We start from the raw sequence: 19,358 nt of genomic DNA on the forward strand, positions 1-19,358 counted from the left end.
AACCTACAGTGTTGGTATATATAGAATGATTCATTATTGCAGATGGAAAACATGGAAAGATTGAAATTAAATTAAATACATCATAATTTGTTGAAAATGTTCATTCTTAGCTCAATGATCACGATTATAAATAAGGATTAGATGCATTTTATCCATCATTTGTTGAGGCCAAAATTTATCATTTTAATTAGACTAACTTGTTTTCTATTATCGTTCAGAATTTTTCTTATATATCAGTTCATAATATATAGTGATATTCCATATCAATCATTTTCATCTACTATCATTGTATTAACTGCATTTTTACTCATTACCCTGTTGATGTTATTTCTAATTCAAATGATCTAGAAATAAACTATCTCAAAACTTAAAATGTTAATCACAAACTCAACAATGTAATTATAAATTTTTATCTCTATCTCGGACCTACTTTTGGGGAAAAAAGTGATCTCTGGGCAAGAGATTATTTCTTTTTAATTACTTTTAATTAGAATAATTGAAAATTATTTTCCAGAATGATTAAAATGTGTAATTTTCCCTCTAAGTTATCACTATGTCAACGTTCTCATAATTATTCCAATGCTTGCATTTTTGTGTGAAATCTGAATTTACTTTTTGGTTTTGCTAATTTTATTATGGATTATTTGGAGCTATTTATTAAATGGTTATTAACATTCATCATTTCTTTTAAGAATTAATTTGTGATATCTTTTCATCACTTTTATGTGGGGTGAAAGGTTGGTAGTATTTTGAAGCTGTAATAATTCCTAATGGAACTTGGATATAGAAATCATATCAGAAATGTTTGATGAAATTTTCTAATTGAATGATTTCTTATTCTAGGTTCTTTCATCTTGTCTGCAATTTAAAAAAATATTGTATTTTTAGGTCAAAAGGAAATATTTTTATTTCTTCTGTTGTCACTTTGATTAGAATTTTAATATTACCACAAAATCTCATTGCTTTCTCCCAAAAAACTTATAAAATAGTGCTATTACAACCACCATTTTACTGATGAGGAAATTGAGGCTGATGATAGGCAGAAATAGTTTGCCCAGCATCACATATATATAAATTGATTGAGGACAAATTTGAACTTAAATATTCCTGATTGTTGGTCTACTACCCAAACAACCTTGTTGACTAGTTTTTTTTTTCAAAATGGAAAGAAAATATTTAAAACAGTTAATACTTTTGTAATATCATCCTTAAAATATCATTTGGAATTGAAAAATGGACTATGTAAACTGAAAATTATCCAAATAAAATTCTATGAAGATTAAGTAATTAGAGTTCCCATTAATTTTACATACTCCACTCTGCTGATTGACCTTTCTATAAGGTCACTGAAAAAAGACTAATCCTACCTGATCAAAAAAAATATCAAATTTAATATAATCACTTAAAGCACATTACAATTTAAAAATCTACAGGAATATTTTAAATAAAAACATCCATTTCACTGATCAATAAAAAGTCAAATTATAGGTAAAATTTCTTGCATGTAACATTTTATTTTGGATAAAGAATGTATAAGAACTAATTAAAGGAAAAGAATAATAGTTGTGTTTTTTTTAAGCCTACCTTGGGCAAATCTACATTATCATGACAATTGAATTTCAAATTAATAGTCAATGCATTGTAAGAAATAAAAAAATCTCTGGATCATCATTCTGAGCTGAAAACTGACTCTATGCATGGATAAATAGTGGTCTCATCACACCCAGCCTGTGATGAAAAGTCCTTTTGTGTATGTTCATAGTTGTTTTTATAGGTTTTTGAGAGTCGATACATATCATTGATTAATAACCCCCCCCACTCAAAGAATGTTAGCAAATAGATGCTAAATTCTAGCATAAGGCCTAAACATTTTATTGATCTTAAAACTGATACCATCAGACAAAAGCTTTTGTCTTTCTTAGATATTGAATCTAAGGACTCTGTTATCAGCATTAATTCTTTGAAAATCAAATACTATTCCTACTTTTACAACTGACTATAATTGCTTCTGTTATCTTTATACAGAATTAGGATTTAGTCAAGCTCTTTACTTCACATTCCAAGATTAATAGCAAGAGCTCTTAAACTAATTCTTCTTCTACCTATCATTGCTTATACACATTTTTTTTTTACCCTTGTACTTCGGTGTATTGTCTCATAGGTGGAAGATTGGTAAGGGTGGGCAATGGGGGTCAAGTGACTTGCCCAGGGTCACACAGCTGGGAAGTGGCTGAGGCCGGGTTTAAACCTAGGACCTCCTGTCTCTAGGCCTGACTCTCACTCCACTGAGCTACCCAGCTGCCCCGCTTATACACATTTAATTAGCAACTGGGACTACACTTTCTAACATCCTAGTTACAGATATAACCTAAAAGTTTACATGAGATGACTTGAATTTGCAAAAAAAGGTTATAAAAGTAATAAATACAATTTAATCTTTTCATTATACAGATTTATTTGTTGTTGAAATGAAATGGTTAATGTTGGCAATTTAGAGACATGCCATTACCACTAAAAATCACAAGTATTATCACTAAAGGCATTTAAATTAGTGATGAATGAAAAAATTTAGGCACATGGCAGAAACACTACAACACATTACCTCACGTTATAAAAATTAAGTATCTGCTAAATACTTATCAAGAAATAATCTGATGGAATTTCCCCACATACACACAATCTATCTTCCATGGATCAACAGATCGGACTAATAATTAATCTCAATATGAATCCCAATAATAATTTCAAAATGTCATGAAGATATTTACTTAATAAATTCTACTAAAATTCTGCAATTATCAAAGACTGAAATGTAAATAATTGCCAAATTATAACATCAGTTACAAAAAAATTACAGATTAATATTTATACCAGATGTGATTTTGACAAACACTTATAATCTTCCAACTTTTTAGATGAAAAGTTTTACAAATGTAGCAAGGGAGAGCAAACTTATATGGGAACAAGATCAAGAAAATATAATTACTATTATCCTGTTTACTATTGAAGGTATTTTGCAAATGTTTTTGAAGGGCTTAAAGGGAATGTATTTATTTTAATAGCTTTTATATATAATTAGCAAATTATCCTAAGAATATTCTAGTACTTGATAGAACATTAAATAAAATGATATCACATCTTGACTTTTTAGCTAAGGTCAAGCTTATGAATGTTAATTATACTACCACCCACAATAGGATAATTTCTGTGTGAAACTAATTTTAAAGTATGAAAATCATAACAATTATAATAACAAATTACAAGTTATTATTTCTCTTTTATAGGATGATCTGCACTAATATCTCCTGCTGTCAAAATCATATCCCAGAAAAAAAAAACAGTACTATTTATTCCTGAATGACATTTAGTTAGGTACAGAGAGGATCAGTAACACTGAAATCTTGACATGGCAGTATGGAATCACACTGGATTTGTGAAAGAATTCCTTCTTGTAGGACTGACTGATATCCCAGAATTGCAGATCCCTCTTTTTTTGCTCTTCTTTGTCATTTATATGGTTACTCTTGTAGGGAATTGGGGTATGATCATAATTATCTGGATGAATATTCAACTTCATACCCCTATGTACTTCTTCCTCAGCAACCTCTCCTTATGTGACATTTGTTACTCTACTGTCTTTGCTCCCAAGATGTTAGTCAATTTTTTAGTAGAGAACAAAGCAAGTTCATTTGCTAGTTGTGTTTTACAAAGTTTCTTTTTTGCCGTGTATGTTACCACTGAGGGTATCCTGTTGTCTATGATGGCATATGATCGCTATGTGGCCATTGCCAATCCATTGCTTTATACCGTTGTTATGACTCAGAGAGTCTGCATTTTAATGGTTCTTGGCTCCTACTTAGGAGGTTTAATTAACTCATTGACCCACACAATTGGTTTGCTCAGGTTGAATTTCTGTGGCCCCAATGTTGTAAATCATTACTTCTGTGACATCCCCCCACTCTTGAAGCTCTCTTGTTCTGATGCACACACCAATGAGATGTTACTTTTAATTTTCTCTGGAGTGATTGCAATGTTTACCTTCATAATCATAATGGTGTCCTACATCCATATCATCATTGCTATCCTGAGAATCAAATCAGCCGAAGGAAGACGCAAAGCATTCTCTACCTGTGCATCCCACTTGACAGCTGTGACCTTGTTCTATGGCTCTGTGACCTTCAGTTACATACAACCAAGTTCTCAGTATTCCATGGAGCAAGAGAAAGTTTCTGCTGTGTTTTATACACTCATAATCCCTATGCTAAACCCTCTAATCTATAGCCTGAGAAACAAGGAGGTGAAGGATGCAGCAAAGAGATCGATCATTTGGAAACATTCCCATAATTGATTTAGTTCTGAAATTTATTGACAAAGTAATAATAATGCTGTGGAAAGGTAAAGAAAGATCTTTCTTTTAGGTTCATGTCAGTGATATTATCAGTTTGAATGTCAAACTGATCTACTCTTATGAATCTCCATGGGAAGAACAAAGAAATAAGAATTAATTAAACATTTTTTGTGTGTTTCAGTTACTATGCAAGTCACTATTGCACTTTGCAAATATCGTCTTATTTGATCCTCACAAGAACATTGTGAGATAAGTGTTGTTACCGTAAGTGAAGGAAGATGAAGCAAATAAAGGTTAAAAAACCTTATCAGGCTCACACAGGTGTTAGGTGTCTAAGGCTGAAATTCTGTGGCCCAAATTTAGTAAATCATTACTTCTGTGACCATGTCCTAATGCCTACACCAATGAGATATTACTTTTTGTCTTTTCCAAAGTGATTGAATGATTACCTTCATAATAATTATAATGGTGTCCCACATCTATAGTGTCATTGCAATCCTCAGAATAACTTGGGAATTCCTGACTCCAGGCCCAACACTCTAATCACCGTACCATTAAATTATACAAAATTGTACTTAGAAAGTCTATCATCATTGTATGCAGAGCTGAAAGGGATTTTGGATCATTTTCTTGTATCCCATCATTTTTTAAATGCAAAAAAGTTGAGTTTAAGGAAAGGGAAGTGAATTGTCTAAAAGTCTAAAAGGATTATAAAAGGGAGGGTGATACCCTATGTTTCCCAACTATATGTAAAAACATTTATGTAAAAAATGAATTCTGACTTTTCTCTCTCTTGCCCTACCCTTCCCCATCCTGAGATAATAAGGAATTTGATATGCTCTAAATATATGATCTTTCAAAATATATGCCTATATTATTCATGTTGTAAAAGAAGATACATATGAAGAAATAAAAACATAAAATAAAAATGAAAATGAAAAATAGCATGCTTCAATCCACATTAAGTTTTCCTTGATTTGTGATCCACTAGATGGTTTAGTGAACTGAAAGCAAGTCCTAGAAGTGTTAGGTTCTGGACTGAAATCTAGCCTCCAGACATTTCCTAGTGGTGTGACCCTATCCCTTGCCTCTGTTCTGTATTGGAAAAAAAATAATAACACACACATATATATATATGTTATTAATTCTAAGATAGAAGGTAAGTGTTTATTTATTTATTTATTTATTTATTTTGCTGTGACCACATTTAATTTCATCAGTCATTGAGCATGCATCAAGCTACTTCCAAAAGTATAAATACCATAGTTCTTAAACTAATTTCTCTCTTCTTTTCATTCTTTCTTCCTATCACTCTGGGGAGTAGTTTGTTCATTCAGTTTTGTTTGTTTTTTTTTTACATACTAGGTACTTATTAAAAGTCTGTTGGGCATCATGAATTAGCAAGATTGGGGCAGCATATCTTTGGTTTTACTTGGCTGACAGAAAACAGGGTGGATTGAAGGATGATCATACATGACAATAACAATAGTTCACATTTATATAGTGCTTGCAAACAGGGTTAAATACTTTATAGTTATCTCATTTGATCCTCAACAGAACACTGAGGAAATTGAATCAGAAGTTAACTTGACCAAGGTCACATAGCTAGTCTCTGAGATCAACTTTAAACTCAAATCTTTCAGATTCCAGATCCAGTGCTGTATCTACTGTACCATTTAGCTACATGAATATTGCCAGTATAATTTTTTTTCATTTTTTCATTTAATTAATTTAGAATGTTTTCCATAGTTGCATAATTTATGTTCTTTCCCTCACCTCTTCCCACACCCCTTCCTGGAACTGAAGAGCAATTCCACTGGGTTTTACATGAATCATTGTTCAAAACCTATTTCTATATTATTAATATTTTCAATAGAGTGATCATTTAAAGTCAGCATCCCCAATCATATGCCCATGGAAACATGTGATCAATCATATGTGTTTCTTCTGGGTTTCTACTCCCACAGTTCTTTCTCTGGATGTGGATAGTGTTCTTTCCTATAAGTCCCACAGAATTTTCCTGTATCTTTGCCTTGCTGCTAGTAGAGAAGTCCATTATGCTCGATTGTGCCACAGTGTATCAGTTTCTGTATAAATGTTTTCCTGGTTCTCCTCCTTTCACTCTGCATCAATTCCTGGAAGTCTTTCCCATTCACACAGAATCCCTCCAGTTCATTATTCCTTATATAATAATATTCTATCACCAACAATATTCTATCACCATCAGATACCACAATATGTTCAGCCATTCCCCAATTGGTGGACACCCCATCATTTTCCAGTTTTTGACACCACAAAGAGTGTGGCTATGAATATTTTTGTGCATGTGTTTTTCCCTATTATTTCTTTGGGGTACCAACCCGGTAATTGTATGGTTGGATCAAAGGACAGGCAGTCTTTTAAAGCCCTTTGGGCATAATTCCAAATTACCTTCCAGAATGGTAATTCACAGCTCAACCAGCAATGCATTAGTGTGCCAATTTTACCATATCCTCTCCAACATTTATTACTTTCCTTTGCTGTCATATTAGCCAATCTTCTAGGTATGAGGTGGTACCTCAGCGATGTTTTGATTTGTATTTCTCTAATTATAAGAGATTTAGAACACTTTTTCATATTGTGATAATTAAATTAAGTCTTTACTGCCCATCTTTAGATTTAATCACCAAAGGTGAGAGCACCTCCAAATTCCTGAACTTCTCTTAAGGAACTTCCTTAATAGACTCTGTGAATGAAACTTTGCTTCATTCACCTCTGGCCCTCTGGCCCTCTGACTCTTGGCTGAAGGTTAATTAGATCTAACTGGATTGATTAGAGGATCAAAACAATTTATCTGCTGTGTTAGATTCTGATTTCTTTATTTCCTCTCTTTCTTCTTAATTGTAAATAAACTTCCATAAAAGTTAATTTTGACTTGAGGTTATTCCTAAATTGGGGAGATTTCCCCTAGAGAATACCTTTTAATATATTGAACCCAAAAAAACCCTTTTTCTCAATTAAAATGTGCTCATTGATAGTTTTGATTTCTTTATCTGAAAACTGCCTATTCATGCCCCTTTTGATTTCCTTTTCTGAAAACTGTCTATTTATACCTCCTTGCTCATTTATGAATTAATAAAGGGCTTAATTTTTTCATACAAATGACTTATCTCCTTATAAATTTGAGAAATTAGATCTTTGTCAGAGGTTTTGTTATAATTTTTTTTCCAATTTGTTGCTTCCCTTCTAATTCTGATTACATAGGTTTTGTTTGTACAAAACCTTTTTAATTTAGTGTAAATCAAAATTATTTATTTTATATTTTGTAATATTCTCTATCTCTTGCTTGGTCTTAAATTCTTTTCTTCCCCATATATCTGACATATATACTGTTCTATGTTCACCTAATTTACTTATGATTTTCTTTACATTTAAGTTATGTACCCATTCTGAATTTATCTTAGTATAGGCTGTGAAATGATGTAAACCCAATCTCTCCCATATTATTTTCCAATTTTGCAAGCAGTTATTGTCAAATAGTGAGTTCTTGTCCAGTTTTTGTCAAATAGTGGGTTCTTGTCCCAAAAGCTGGTGTAAGAGTTAAAATTAGTTTTGGTCAAATTGAGAGTTATAAAAATTGTTATGGTCACCATTTATAAAAATTAACTGTTAAGTCATGAGACTGTTAGCTTTAGTAGCTTTATTACAGGAAATTAGAGATAGTAAAGGGGGAAATGTAGGAAGGAGGCAGAAAATATTACCTACCTAAATTCTCTAAGTCTGGATCTGAGTGTCTCACCAAAGAGTGTCTCACCAAAGAAGGGAGAATAGACGAAAGGAAAGTGTCTCTGGCCAGGGTCTTCTCAACCCAAATGAGTAATTGAAGCCAAACTCCTTGAGCCACTATCGCAGAATCTCCAATGCAGAATGAAATCCAATATAGAGACGCTCTTGCAGTAGAATCCCTTCAATGTAGAAGTCCTCCAATGCAAAATGAATCCCATGCGGAATCAATTATCACCACTATTATTTAATATTAAACTAGAAATGCTAGCTATAGTAATTACAGAAGAAAAAGAAATCGAAGGAATTAAAGAAGGCTATGACAAAATTAAACTATCACTCTTTGCAAATGATATGATAGTATACATAAAGAATCCTAGAAAATCAAATAAAAACCTAATTGTATTAATTATTAACTTTGGCAAAGGTACAGGATGCAAAATAAACCCATATAAATCACCAGCATTTCTATATAATTCCCACAAAACTCAGCAACAGGAGTTAGAAAGAAAAACTCTATTTAAAGCTATTCTAGAAAATATAAAATACTTGGGAATCTATTTGTCAAGACAAATGCAGTGATTAAATGAAAACAATTACAAAACACTTTTCACATACATTATGTTAGATCCAAATAATTGAAAAAATATTAATTGCTCATGTGTAAGCTAATATAATAAAAATGACAATCCTACCTAAATTAATTTATTCAGTGCCATACCAATGAAATTTTAAAAATCTTTTATAGAACTAGAAAAGTAAGAATAAAATTCACATGGAAGAAGAAAAGGTCAAGAATATCAAGAGAACTAATGACGTAAATATATGAAGGATAGAGGCCTAGCAGTACCAAATCTTAAACTGTTCTATAAAGCAGTAATCATGAAAACAATCTTGTACTGAATAAGAAATAGAAGGGTGAATCAATGGAATAGATTATGGGTAAATGAAGGCAGCAATCTAGGGTTTGATTATTCTAAAGATCCCAGCTTTGGGGATAAGAACTCACTCTTTGATAAAAATTCTGGGAAAATTGGGAAAAAAAATCATGACAAAAATTAGTTTTAGATCAGTACCTCATACTGTAATACCTAGGTGAGGTAAAAATAGGTATTTGATTTAAATATAAAGAGGGATATTATTAGAAAATTAGGGGAACATGGACTACTTTACCTAAAATTGAAAATAATGGAGTACTGGATAAGTGTCTACAATGTATCAAGAACTATGGCAAATTTTGGGATACAAAGAAGAAAAAAACATTGCTCCAAATTTCAAGATTGTCACAGAAAGCCTATTGTGGAAGAAAACATAAACATCTGTATACCAAAATATATATACAACAGGATAAATTGAGAGGAAACTCAAATGTCAAATAGGGGTGGCTAGAAGATAACAATAGATAAGTACCAGAATTGGAATCAAGAAGACTTAAATGCAATTTTGATCTCAGACATTTACAGGGTGTATGACTTTAGATAAGTCACTTAATCTAGGTTTGCCTTAGTTTTTTTTCTCTGTAAAATAAAGATTATAATTGCATTTTAATTGTGAAATTGTTCCAAAGTTAAAATGAGATATTGTATTTAAAGTACATGGAATATAGTAAGGGTTATATAAATGTTAATTATTTTATCATTACTAATAATAAAGATAGTGAAAGATTTATTGAAGAAAGTAGGAATTTTATTGATACTTCAAGGAAGCTAGCCATTTATTCTAGTCTTGAGGAAAAGGTATTCAAGTCACTCAAAATCAGAAGATAAACTGTTGTGTAAAAGGAAAAATAAGAAGTCCAGTATGTTTAGCATCCAGAATACATGAAGTTCAGTAAGGTTTTAGAAGATTAGATACATCAGAAGAGGCTAGTTTGTGAGAGGCTTTAAAAGCCAAATGAGATCTCTATTAACTAGGGAGAGTGAAATGGTCTGGCTGAGATTTTAAGAAGATTAATTTGAAAGAGGAGTGGAAGATGAATTAGAGGGGAGAAACTTGAGTCAGAAAGACCTCCTGATTCCCCCCATGTTCAAACACAGTTAGTGGAATTATTCTGTCATAAGTTAATGAATTTACTTGCCAGTTTTGTCATAGTTATAAAGTTAAAGAAAAGAAGAGAACATACACAAGATATGTTAAAAGCATAGAAATGATAGAATTTTATAACTGATTAGATAGCAGGGTATGAGAGAGTGAAGAGTTTCGAAATCATTCAAGTTGTGGACCTGTGTGAGTGAAATCATCGGGGTACCCATTATACTGAGAGGGAATTTAGTAAATGGGGGATCTATGGTGGAAAGATGGGCTCTGTATTGAACACTGTGTTTACAATGAGTACAGGCCATCCAATTGGAGAAATCTAAATAAAAATGAAGGACTAGGTTATGGAAATATTTAGAGTTTCACAAATAGTTCTAAGAATTGTCTACATGAAAATTATAATAGAAACTTTGGGAATTCATGAGTTTAACAAAGGAAGAAGAAAAGGGAACCCAGGAAAGAGTGACAGAGAAACCCTATTATTAATACATGTCCTGACAGAAGATTTAGTAAAAGAGAGAAGGTGCAATAAGACAGGAAGGAGGAAAGTGAGGAAGTAATAGAGTCAAATAATCAGGCCAAGATGGTGGTTTAGTAAAAGCAACAATCCTACCAAATCAATATTTATAAAGTGACTCAAAACAGCAGGAGTCAAAAACAAACAGCAAATCAGAAATAGAGGGCTCTTCTGTGGAAAACAACTTGAAAGTTAAACACAAAGTCAATTTTCATGGGATAAAAGGGAAAAAGAAGTAACACATGGAGTAGTGCTGGCCAACTATCCCAACCCCCAAAACTATATAAAGTTCTAAATCTGGACATAGGCTAACTTCAGCACCCCAAGACCCTGCCTGTATACAACAAGAGAGCACTCTGCATCCCATATTCAGCCCCTGAATTCCCCAGCCCTGGCACCAACAAACAGTAAGACCTAAAAATACATAGTGCTTGGCTCTTTCAAGCCTGTGCTATTGTGAAGACCTAGACTCTGGGTTCAATAGCTCAGACTGCTGAGTCTTGCAAGCCATCAACAAAAGAGACAGAATAATTAGCTTTCAGAACTCCCAGTTAACAGGCAAAAAAAAAGAAAAAAAAACAAAGAAACAGCAAAAGAAATACCTAACCATAGAAAATTTGTATGGAGACAAAGCAGTGTACAAAGCCAATAGGGGATGGTGATATCCAAGCAGACACATCCAAAACTTAAAAGAAAAGTGGAAAGTGGTCTTAGGTGATGGAAGAACTAAGAAAGAATTCAAAAAATCAAGTAAGAAAAGTGGAAGAAAAAAGAAAAAAATGAAAGTAATGAAAAAAGAAAATAGCTTAAAAATCAAAATTCATCATTTGGAAAAACAGGCTCAAAAATCCAATGAAGAAAAGTATTTATTTAAAAAACAAACAAACAAACAAACAACAGAATTGACCTTCTGGAAAAAGAGACAAAAAAATCAAATAAAGAAAAGAGTTCCATAAAAAGCATAATGGAACAAATAGAAAAGGAGGATCAAATGGTAATGAAAGAAATTCATACTTCAAATATAAGAATTAGAAAAATAGAAGCTAATGACTTCATGAGATATAAAAAAACAATTAAAAAGTCAAAGGAATGAAAAAGGAGAAAAAATATGAAATAACTCAATGAAAACAACTGACTTAGAAAGTAGATCCAGGAGAAACAATTTAACAATTATTGTACTTATTATGACTGAAAGTCATAATAAAAAAATCTAGACGAAAGAGAATACCAAAGATAAAAAGACTAGTAGTTTAATAAAAGTTCTGCAGAGGAATCAAGAAAAAGAGGCATTGGGATTTGAGAAGAGATCATTATTATCTTTAAATTGAGTTATTGAATGATGACACTGGAAAACAAACAAAAAAATTAAGAACAGATTTAGAGGGAAAGAATGAAGTTTTTAAGTTTCACAAAATATATAAAATATTATCTCATTTGATTTTCACAGAAACCTTGAGATACAAGTGCTATTCACATACATATTTTACAGACAAGAAAACTGAAGGAGAATAAGATTAAGTAATTTATCCAGTTACACAGGTATTAAGTGACATATGTGGGCAAAATTCTATTAACAGAAACACCAGTAAGAGAAACAAAGTTTCCCAACCAAAAATAGGCTTTTTTGAGGAAGAATCAGTCTCTCAATAAAGCCAAACTCTGCTCAAGACCAAACACCTCATGCTCACTGAGATGGCCTCCTTTATATACAAAAGACTTATCAAAATTTATATACCCAAGTAAAAATGATAAAGTGTAAAAATAATTCATGACAGGTGTCATTAAAAGCTGATTCATTGTGAATACATCAAATGACTGCTTAAGCACTCACCCTTATCCAACACTAAATTGATTCTGAATTTCAATATTTTAATCTTAGATGCCCTAATAAAAATGTTTAAGTAACTAAATTTGGGGGTATGTTTAGAGGAAGAGGACTGGCTGAAGTTACTAAATCTGGGTTAAAGGAAGAGGTAGAGACCAGACTCAGAATATCCAAGCTGTATGAAACTATAGAAGCTAGAATATCAAGCAACTTAATGAGGAAGGTCATGAATTACTGAAACCTGAATCATGAAGAACTGGAATTCACACAAATCAAGATCAGTACAGAGAATACAGAATTCTTTGTCTACTCTATATCTATATCTATATCTATATATCTATATCTATCTATATCTATATCTATGGAGAGGGCCCTCTCTGCAACTTGCATCTGCCACTGGATGTGGAACCACCCAAATGATAGTAATGTTCTACATGCAATTTTTGTGAATGCCCCAAGGTCTTCAAATTATATTCTTAGTGATATATTTTTGTTGTTTGCTTAAGCTTTTATTGACCTATAGGGAATATGTCCCCAAGTACAAGATAAATATAAACAGGTCTCTTGTGTGACATATGTAAAAGGAAGAATTTGGCTTACTATTTATGAATTCAGTCAGATTGAAACTATTTTGTATTTTTGTTTATCTTTCTGAATTTTTATAACTATCAGAAATGGAATTTACTTTTTGATTCTACTACCTAGTATTCACTTCACTTTGGTGTATATCAAAAAGATATAACAATGAAAAATATTAAGTGATGCACTATTATTTTTGTTCTATAGAAATAACTAACAATGAAAATAAGCTAGCCAGTTTGAAGGCACTAAAATCTTCAATTAGTTTTTTGGTAAGTAAAATGCATTCTTAAAATTCTGTTTTATTGATTTGAATATAAATGAATGCTTTCATATTTGAATTTTCTCAAAATATTTTAATATAATGAGGAAACACATGGGCACTAATCTTTAAAGTACTGTGTTTGGATCATGGCTTTGATACTTATTAGATTTTTGACCTGAGGAAAATGAAAAATTATCTCTATAGAACTTAATTTCTTCATCTACAAATTAAGAGGAATAATTCTTCTAATGACTGAAATTCAGTGGTTTTGTGGATGAAGATCAAAGATAATAAGAGTTGCAAAGTTTCTATATATTTTAAGAAGCTACATAAATTTACTGTTGCAGATGATGATACTAAATATGGTAGTGATGGTAGTGATGATGATAAATCAGTTCATGTTTGGGCTTTGAAAGAGAAATAGTCATTTAAATGGAGCTCAAAACAAGATTAAAAGCAAAGAGAACAGTGTAAGGAAAGACTCAAAGGGGGATAAATAAGGTTTTATTTTTCTTAATTGCTTACGAAGTCACTTTGGCTAAAACATATAGGTCTATACAAGCTCATTGCTTTGGGTTGCCATAAGTGAAGAGGAATATGGGTATCAGGATGATTGTGTTTCACTTATAGATGTGTAAGATGAAAAAAATCACAAACTCTTTGACTCTCTATAGCCTCATTTATAAAATCAAGGCAATAACTTTCCTACTTTACTGCTATTGCCTTGAAATCAGGAAAAGATAAGTTTAAGCTTTGCTTCTGCCAGCTTTATAGTCAGTGTTGTCTTAGTCTATAAGACCTTCATAGACAAAGACACATTAGTAAATTGAATTTTTTTAAAAACTGATAACCTATAGATATTATTGCAGAATAGGAGAAAGTAGGAAAAAGGAGAAAGGTCCAATTAACTCATTATATATTTGGCATTTTTTCATTCTTGTCAACAAAATGAGATAGGGACTAAAATTATTTATGGGATTTAGAATCCATTGAATGGTCAATTTCTAAAAATAATCATTATTACTTCAATATAAATATGGAAGGAGATTTCTCACTAAGTACTCCAGGGCATATGATGCTTGATATTAATGATGCTTAATTCAACACATTTTGTTGTTCTCTGGTCATTTTTAGTGGTGTCCAACTCATCATGACCCCACTTGCAATATTCTGGAAAAAAATGGATTATAATGGATTGACTGGTCATGTCTTTCTTCAGATTATTTTATAGATGATGAGAAAACTGAGGGGGAAAGGTTTAACTCACTTGATTTTTGTCACAGCTAGTATGTGTGCTAAGTCTGGATTTACACTCCAGAAAAAGAGTTTTCCTTATTCTTGGCATTAAACTATCCACTTAACTATCTCACTAGTCGAATTCAATCCACAGATAGCATAATTATTCAGTTTCAGATAATATAAACTTATTTTGGATATAGAATTCACTAGTAAAATCAGAATTCAGTCAGGATCTAAAAAGATCTTGATAAGCTAATATATTTATTTTATTTTAATTCAATTAAATCCCTTGGAAATAAATGTAAAATGTTGTGTATTAACATATAAATGTCATAAATAAAGATGAAGGAAATATCACTAGAGAGCAGTTTCTCAAGGGAAAAAATAGAGTTCACAATAGTGGAGTGTAGTTGTGTTCATGGACAGCAAAGTCAATAGAAGTCAGCAGTGAGTTATATAAAAGGCAGTAAGAAGCTAAAAAGGCAAATACTATCAAAGTTTATCTTAATATATTGTTGTATGAATAGAGTCATATGAAAAAGATAGTACTCTGTGAATCACTTTGGTCACCCTGGCTTAGAAATGACATCAGTAACCTTAATTCCATTCAGAAAAAGTTTGACCAAGGTGGTAAAAGGACTCAATACCATTTCTTGTAAAATAAAAAAAATGTTTAGAATAGGAAAGGCAACATTTATTTCGTAGCTGATTCAAATACTTAAAGCATTTCCACATCAAAGAAATATAAGAGAACTTCCTGAAATTTGAGGTGGGGCCTAAGAAGAATTGGTGGGAATTAAGAAAATATAAGTTTGGATCAAAATAAAGAAATGCATCTTCTAATTATAAATCTGCAGCTTTTTGGAATCAATAGCTTTAGGAGATTATAGATTACACTCTTTGGTGAGGATGAATGATTAATTATGATTAATATTGCAGAATTTTTCTCAGTAATATGTGATGACTTAAATATCTTCTTCAATCATGTGATGTATTACTAATATCGATTATGTGATTATTGTTTTCCTTTTAAATTAAAGGATGAATTTCCTCCATAACTGAAGAAAATCCATCAAATAATTTTGGACTAAAATACTAAATATATGATGTAAATATAAATATAAAATGCTAAAATGTTTATTTCTAACAGGTTCATAATGTTCAATACACAAATGAGGAGCCTGATTGTCAGAATAATTAAGTACTACATAGTGGCTTGGTGGCAGAATTGAGATAAGACTAATTCCACACAAGTGCTTAGTGCCAAATATGAGACTGGAAGTTTAAAGTCTGCTATTCTGAATCCAGTGTTTTGGTTCCTGCACCATGATGCCTCCTTAGTTTTCATTTAAATCTCAACTAGAAAAAAAATAATAATAGTTATTATAAAGTAAATTCTGAAACTGATATAAAACTCTTTCTCATTACATATTTTCCTTATACAGTGTTCATTTAACCTCATTTTCCCATTTCAAATCTAAATGAAATAGAGGAAATAATTCAGAGGAAAGTATTGAAAAACCTTGAATCTAGTCTCAATTCTCATACCAATGTCTTTGAACAAGTAATTTCTCAAGGTGCAGTTTCATTAAAATGAGAACATTGGACAATATTAAGTCTATAAACTTTTTATTTCTAACTTCTAAGATTTTCTCCCCAATTCTGATATCTGCTCAAAGATACTTCCCTATTTCAATATTCTATTTTCAAATCCCCTTGAGAGAGGTCTCTTTCCATGTCTGATATTTTAACTTTTTTTTGAAGTGAGAACTTGATCATTCTTGAAAGGAGACAGATGAAATATATATATATATATATATATATAAATATATATATATGTACATATATGTGTGTGTGTATGTAAATGATATCCCCTTCTCAGAATCATAACTAAATTAACACGTGATAGAATAATAAGGAGGGACTTGGAAGGACTCAAAACTTGTCTACTGAAGTGATTTGAGAAATCCCGTCCTTAATGTATCTGAAAGTCCAAATAATAATATGAACAAAGGAGAACTGGTCAGAAAACATGCAGTAAAAGACCCTGAATTAATGGTCTCAAGTCAAAGAAATCTGAATTGAAATCTGATTTCAGATCTTCATGAGTTGCGTGGCATTTTCTGTGACAGATTTCCCTGCTTCAAAACATGGATAACAATGGAATCTACATTCCATGTGGAAAGGGGGAAAATGGGATTCATATGTATAAAGCACCTTGATAATCTGAAACATATACATAAATATATTTTTCTAAATATTCATTTTACATATTAGTTTCAATTATTTTAATTTTAACATAGAATTTTAGAGGTAAAAGGCATCTTAAAGACTACCTAGTTTAAGTACACATTGATATACGCCTACTATTAACTAGAATGATCTCTGAAAAAATACCTGAGAAATAGTTAACATTTTTTTGAAAATGCCCATTGAAATAGAACCCACTAGTCATTCCACTTTTAGGTACTGCTGTGAGGAAACTTTCTCTTGAATAAAACCTGAAATTACCATGTTGGAAGCTCTGAAATCAAATCTCTGATTTTCTACATATTATTTGTGTAATCATAAGTAAGTCATTTCTCATTCTTAGTTTGACAGTATTTCACAAAGGATATTTTCTGCTTTAAAATGCTAACTTTATGTGAGTAGGCTCAATAAAATGAAATATTTCCTTTATATTTATAAGCTTCTTTTCTCAAAGGTAGCATGGTGTAGATGAAGGAGAATTAGTTGAATATTTCAGATGTATCATTTACACCCTGTATTCCTTTCAGCAAGTCAAAGAATCAGAGGATACAAAATTGGACATTACAGGTATTGTCCAACATGATATTACCAATATTAATCAGTATCTCACATTTAGTTCTCGATTTTATCCTCTCTAAACGAATGAGGTTGGACTCAATGACTTCTGTCCTAGGAAAGAATATGGAAGCAAATAAAGAGATTATGGAATTAGAGGCATGGATTTGGTTGGATTTTTTAATAATTATTACCTAAATCAGTTTACCTCATTGAACTTAAGTTTCTTCAATGAAATATTGAGGAACAGATAGTATCTGAGATCCTTTTACATCTATATATACAATACAGTACTATTTAAGATAACATGTTAATCTAAAGCTTATGCATCTTTTCAGTGGAAAAATATATTTTAGGGAATGGGTTTATCTTAAGCAAACTTGGTTAGTTTTTATGTTTTTGCTGATATTATTGTTCTCATAAATTAATTCTGTTCTTGCTTTCTTTCTCATAGTCATTGACATGACAAACCAGATGAATGGCCAAGGAAAATTCTACAGTAGTCACAGAGTTCCTCCTTTTAGGACTGACAGATCGTGAAGAATTGAAATTGATTCTCTTTATACTTTTCCTAATGATCTATATCATTTCTTTGATGGGGAATCTTGGAATGATTGTATTAATTCAAACCACCCCTAAACTTCATACTCCCATGTACTTTTTCCTCACCTGTCTCTCATTTGTTGATGTTTGCTATTCTTCTGTTGCTGGACCAAAAATGCTGGTGAATTTCATTGTGGATAAGGCAACCATATCATTCACTGCTTGCATGTTGCAATATTTTTTACTTGCAATATTTATTACTACAGAGGGATTTTTCCTAGCAGTAATGGCATATGACCGGTATGTGGCAATTGCTAAGCCACTTCTTTATATGGTAGTCATGACCAAAAGAGTGTGTATCATGTTGGTCATTGGATCATGTATAGGAGGCATAGTTAATTCACTCACACACACAATTGGTTTAGTCAGATTAACATTCTGTGGGCCAAATGTCATCAGTCATTTCTTCTGTGATTTACCACCACTGCTGAAGCTCTCCTGCTCTGACACTTCCCTAAATGAATTATTGGTTATAATATACTCAGGAATAATTTCTGTGATCACTCTCTTGACTGTAATCATCTCCTATATCTTCATTGTTGTTGCCATTCTTAGAATCTGCTCAGTAGCTGGAATACGTAAAGCCTTCTCAACATGTGCTTCCCATTTGACAGCTGTGACATTATTCTATGGCTCCATAACCTTTAACTACATTCAACCAAGCTCCCAGTATTCCCTAGAACAAGAGAAAGTAGTCTCTGTATTTTATATCATGGTGATCCCAATGCTAAATCCATTGATCTATAGTCTAAGGAACAAGGAGGTCCAGGATGCTGTTAAAAGAATAATAGAATTAAAAACATCTTTTTTATCAAAATGAAGCCTTTGGTCCAAAAATAGTGAATGTAGAGAATGTAGCAACACTAACCTAAATAGTGCTTCATTGTAAAAATCAAGGAAATAAAGTGGAAACAAATCTTAGAATCACTCTTTGTGAAAATGTTCATCTCTTCTTTATATATATTTTTCATTACAGACTTGAGCACTAAATCCTCTGTATGAAGAAGACTTTTTCACATCTGTTTCTTACTTATATTTATGAATTTATTCTATGGGAAACTTTTGCTTTTATACTTATGTCACAGAGTCAGCTACTCTCTAAAAAGAAATAAAATTCTTGCTGTTTATTATTTCATGGTCTTACCAATGTTTGATAGCCACACAAATCCATCCATCTATATACATAAATGTAAACATATCTAGTTTGAAAAATGAAGATGTGAAAAATATATTTTAATATTTTATACAATATCTAAGAAACTCTACAATATTTTAGAATATAAAAATAATATAGAATTTATAGTCTAAAGAATAATTATATAGTGATGTGGTTATTATCCCCTTTTGATGGAGATTGAATTAATGCTCATTTAGTAAT

At 31.6% G+C, this 19,358-nt stretch overlaps 2 protein-coding genes across 2 annotated transcripts; both read left to right on the forward strand.

The window, feature by feature from the left end:
• Positions 1 to 3,406: 3,406 nt before the first annotated feature.
• LOC123252024 (olfactory receptor 1052-like) lies at positions 3,407 to 4,348 on the forward strand. The gene has a single exon (XM_044681372.1). It carries the CDS (start codon positions 3,407 to 3,409, stop codon positions 4,346 to 4,348), a length of 942 nt encoding a protein of 313 aa, XP_044537307.1.
• Positions 4,349 to 17,855: 13,507 nt separating this feature from the next.
• On the forward strand, positions 17,856 to 18,800 carry LOC123252654 (olfactory receptor 1052-like). Its single transcript, XM_044681920.1, has one exon. It carries the CDS (start codon positions 17,856 to 17,858, stop codon positions 18,798 to 18,800), a length of 945 nt encoding a protein of 314 aa, XP_044537855.1.
• The last annotated feature ends 558 nt before the right edge of the window (positions 18,801 to 19,358 follow it).

Source organism: Gracilinanus agilis, chromosome 6 (genome assembly GCF_016433145.1).
Source record: "Gracilinanus agilis isolate LMUSP501 chromosome 6, AgileGrace, whole genome shotgun sequence".
Lineage (NCBI taxonomy): Eukaryota > Metazoa > Chordata > Mammalia > Didelphimorphia > Didelphidae > Gracilinanus > Gracilinanus agilis.

What these genes read in the sequence shown, in the direction of transcription:
- LOC123252024 (XM_044681372.1), top strand. Translation starts at nt 3,407, where the DNA reads ATGGCAGTATGGAATCACACTGGATTTGTGAAAGAATTCCTTCTTGTA.
- LOC123252654 (XM_044681920.1), top strand. Translation starts at nt 17,856, where the DNA reads ATGGCCAAGGAAAATTCTACAGTAGTCACAGAGTTCCTCCTTTTAGGA.